The sequence below is a fragment of the Engraulis encrasicolus genome, chromosome 15 (assembly GCF_034702125.1).
Source record: "Engraulis encrasicolus isolate BLACKSEA-1 chromosome 15, IST_EnEncr_1.0, whole genome shotgun sequence".
Taxonomy (NCBI): Eukaryota; Metazoa; Chordata; class Actinopteri; order Clupeiformes; family Engraulidae; genus Engraulis; species Engraulis encrasicolus.
The window spans coordinates 14,488,174-14,490,673 of record NC_085871.1 but is presented as its reverse complement, the minus strand read 5'-3'; the positions used below and the strand labels follow the sequence as shown (position 1 = coordinate 14,490,673).

The 2,500-nt window shown below is 45.3% G+C and overlaps 1 protein-coding gene across 1 annotated transcript in view; it reads left to right on the top strand.

The window, feature by feature from the left end:
* Positions 1-2,500, top strand: part of ptprz1b (protein tyrosine phosphatase receptor type Z1b) — an 89,071-nt gene that overhangs the window by 54,544 nt on the left and 32,027 nt on the right. Inside the window, exons 5-6 of the mRNA XM_063217114.1 lie at positions 956-1,051; positions 2,395-2,461. Of these exons, the coding sequence (XP_063073184.1) occupies positions 956-1,051; positions 2,395-2,461 (163 nt within the window). The remainder of the gene's footprint in view (positions 1-955; positions 1,052-2,394; positions 2,462-2,500) is intronic.

The window sequence follows — 2,500 nt, the reverse complement described above, 5'->3', positions numbered from 1 at the left end:
TGGGTAAAACAAAACTCTGAAGCTGTTTAAAGGGGGTTGCATAGTTTGGTGAGTAACCATGCAAGGAATGGCACAGTCATTATGCAATCTCAGTAGTACTTCTACTTCAGACGCATGCACGCACGCACGCACGCACGCACGCACGCACGCAGGCACGCACACATGCACATGGTCGCTCACACACACCCAACACACACACGGGGCACATTTGGCACATGAACTTACACACGCTACTAGCACACGCACTTACAACAACACACTGCCTCTGCTTCTCTCTCTGTCTCCATCTCTCTCTCACACACGCACGTACGCACATACAGACACACACACACACACACACACAATGCAGTCTTTGGGGAAATCACTACCTCACTACCCTCTCTCACCACATTACGCATAAATGGCTGGGCTCGGCTACATGCATAAATGCTCATCTAGACGTGCTTATCTAGATCTATGCATCCAAAAGACACCATAAAGATTCTTTCTTTCTTTCTTTCTTTCTTTCTTTCTTTCTTTCTTTCTTTCTTTCTTTCTTTCTTGCTTTCTTTCTTTCTTTCTTGCTTTCTTGCTTTCTTTCTTACTTTCTTACTTTCTTTCTTTCTTTCTTTCTTTCTTTGTCTTTCACTGAATGTTGTTGTTATTGCTGAGAGGGGCAGAGTGTTTGTTTTGGACTGTTTGTGTGTATAGAAAAGTGTGTGTGTGTGTGTGTGTGTGTGTGTGTGTGTGTGTGTGTGTGTGTGTGTGTGTGTGTGTGTGTGTGTGTGTGTGTGTGTGCGTGCGTGCGTGCGTGCGTGCGTGCGTGCGTGCGTGCGTGCGTGCGTGCGTGCGTGCGTGCGTGCGTGCGTGCGTGCGTGCGTGCGTGCGTGCGTTGGGCAGTCAGAGAGTTGTGGGTGCTGATGCTGGTGCTGATGCTGATGCTGGTTTGTCTGTGGGTGTCTGCCGTTTATTGCAGATGCAGATCTACTGCTATGAGTCAGAGAAGTATGCGTCTGTGGATGCGGCACTTCAGGATGGAGGGAGGATAACGGCTCTAGCCGTCCTCTTTGAGGTGAGTCTGTGGGGAGGGGAGTCATGTCATGGTTAAAGAGTTGAGATGATGGTGTGGAATATAATATGTGGAATAATATATGTTGAAATCTAATATAAATATAACTACAGTATGCACTATTTACAAAAATATGCGGAAAATAAACAGGTTGTGAGCAACCAAAATAAAGATACAAAAAGACACTAGCCTGAGGCTCAAAGGCAAAGCCAGAGACAAAAGTACTCACACAACCGAGTAAATGGCATAGCAAATAAACAGGAGCCTGTGCAGCATTTCATTATTGGTCTGCCGTGCGGACACCGCTTTCTAGGAGATCAGCACGATTAGAGAAGCCGCCCACCACCGCATGGCCCCTGTTCTCCATGAGAACGAAGATGTATGCATTAATGCTTATCCACATTTCTGGTCGTGAACTGTATTGAAACAGTAGAGAGTGGAAATAGAGTCGAGTAGAGAGAGAGAAGGAGAGATGGAAACAGATCCAGTGTGGTGGGACTGATGTGGTAGCACTGGCAGCATGGCAAGGTCAGCAAGAGTGCGAGAGCGAATCTGAGATTAGTTACCTGAGAGATCAGGATAACGCACACAAGAGAGTTGAAACACAGACAGGAGAAGAGCGAGTGCAAGAGAGTTGGGAGGAGAGAGAAAGAAGAGAGGGAGCAGAAAGACAGTGCAAGTTAAGAGAAAGATAGGAAATAAAGATACAGTCGAGACATGAGAGTAGCTTGAAAGAAAGGTAAATAGAGTGGAAGAGAGTGGAGAAAACAACAAGCGACAAAGAAAGACAGGGCATGTGAGTGAAAGAATGGAAATAGAGATATTGAGATAGAAAAGTAAAGGAAAAAGAGTGGAAAAGAGTGAAGAAAAAGACAAGAAACAGAACTGATAGAAATGGAATGCAATAAACACAAAAAGTATTTTTGAAAGTGTGCTTCCATCAGCTGTAACAGTTTCCAAGTCTACTTAACCCCTTAGCACAGACCTAGCACAGAGTAACAATCGTTACTTACAAAAAGTTACAAAAGTTACTGGAAGTTTTTTTAGCGAAGAGTGAATAGGCCTGTCGGCTCATCTGCCGTAATAAGCCGGCTTCGTGTTTTTGCTGCAGTACTGTAGAGTAACCCCCAAAAAAGCATCCAGAACATCAAAGAGTGTTTGTAGTTTACTGGCTGAGGTGCACTCGCTCACTCCCACATCCTGTCAAAGCCAGAGCACATAAGAGTCTACATCCATGGCAACGGGCTAAAAAAACAGCCTCTAAAGCGTGTGTATGTGTGTGTGTGGGTGCATGCCTTTGTGCGTGCTTGCGTGCGTGTGTGTGTGTGTGTGTCTTCTCTCTACAGGTCGGCCCGAGAGAGAACGAGAATCTCAGCAACATCATAGACGCAGTCAACGCAGTCAGCCGTTTCGGTACAGAATATTTACATTCACTTTTTATATGGGATAATA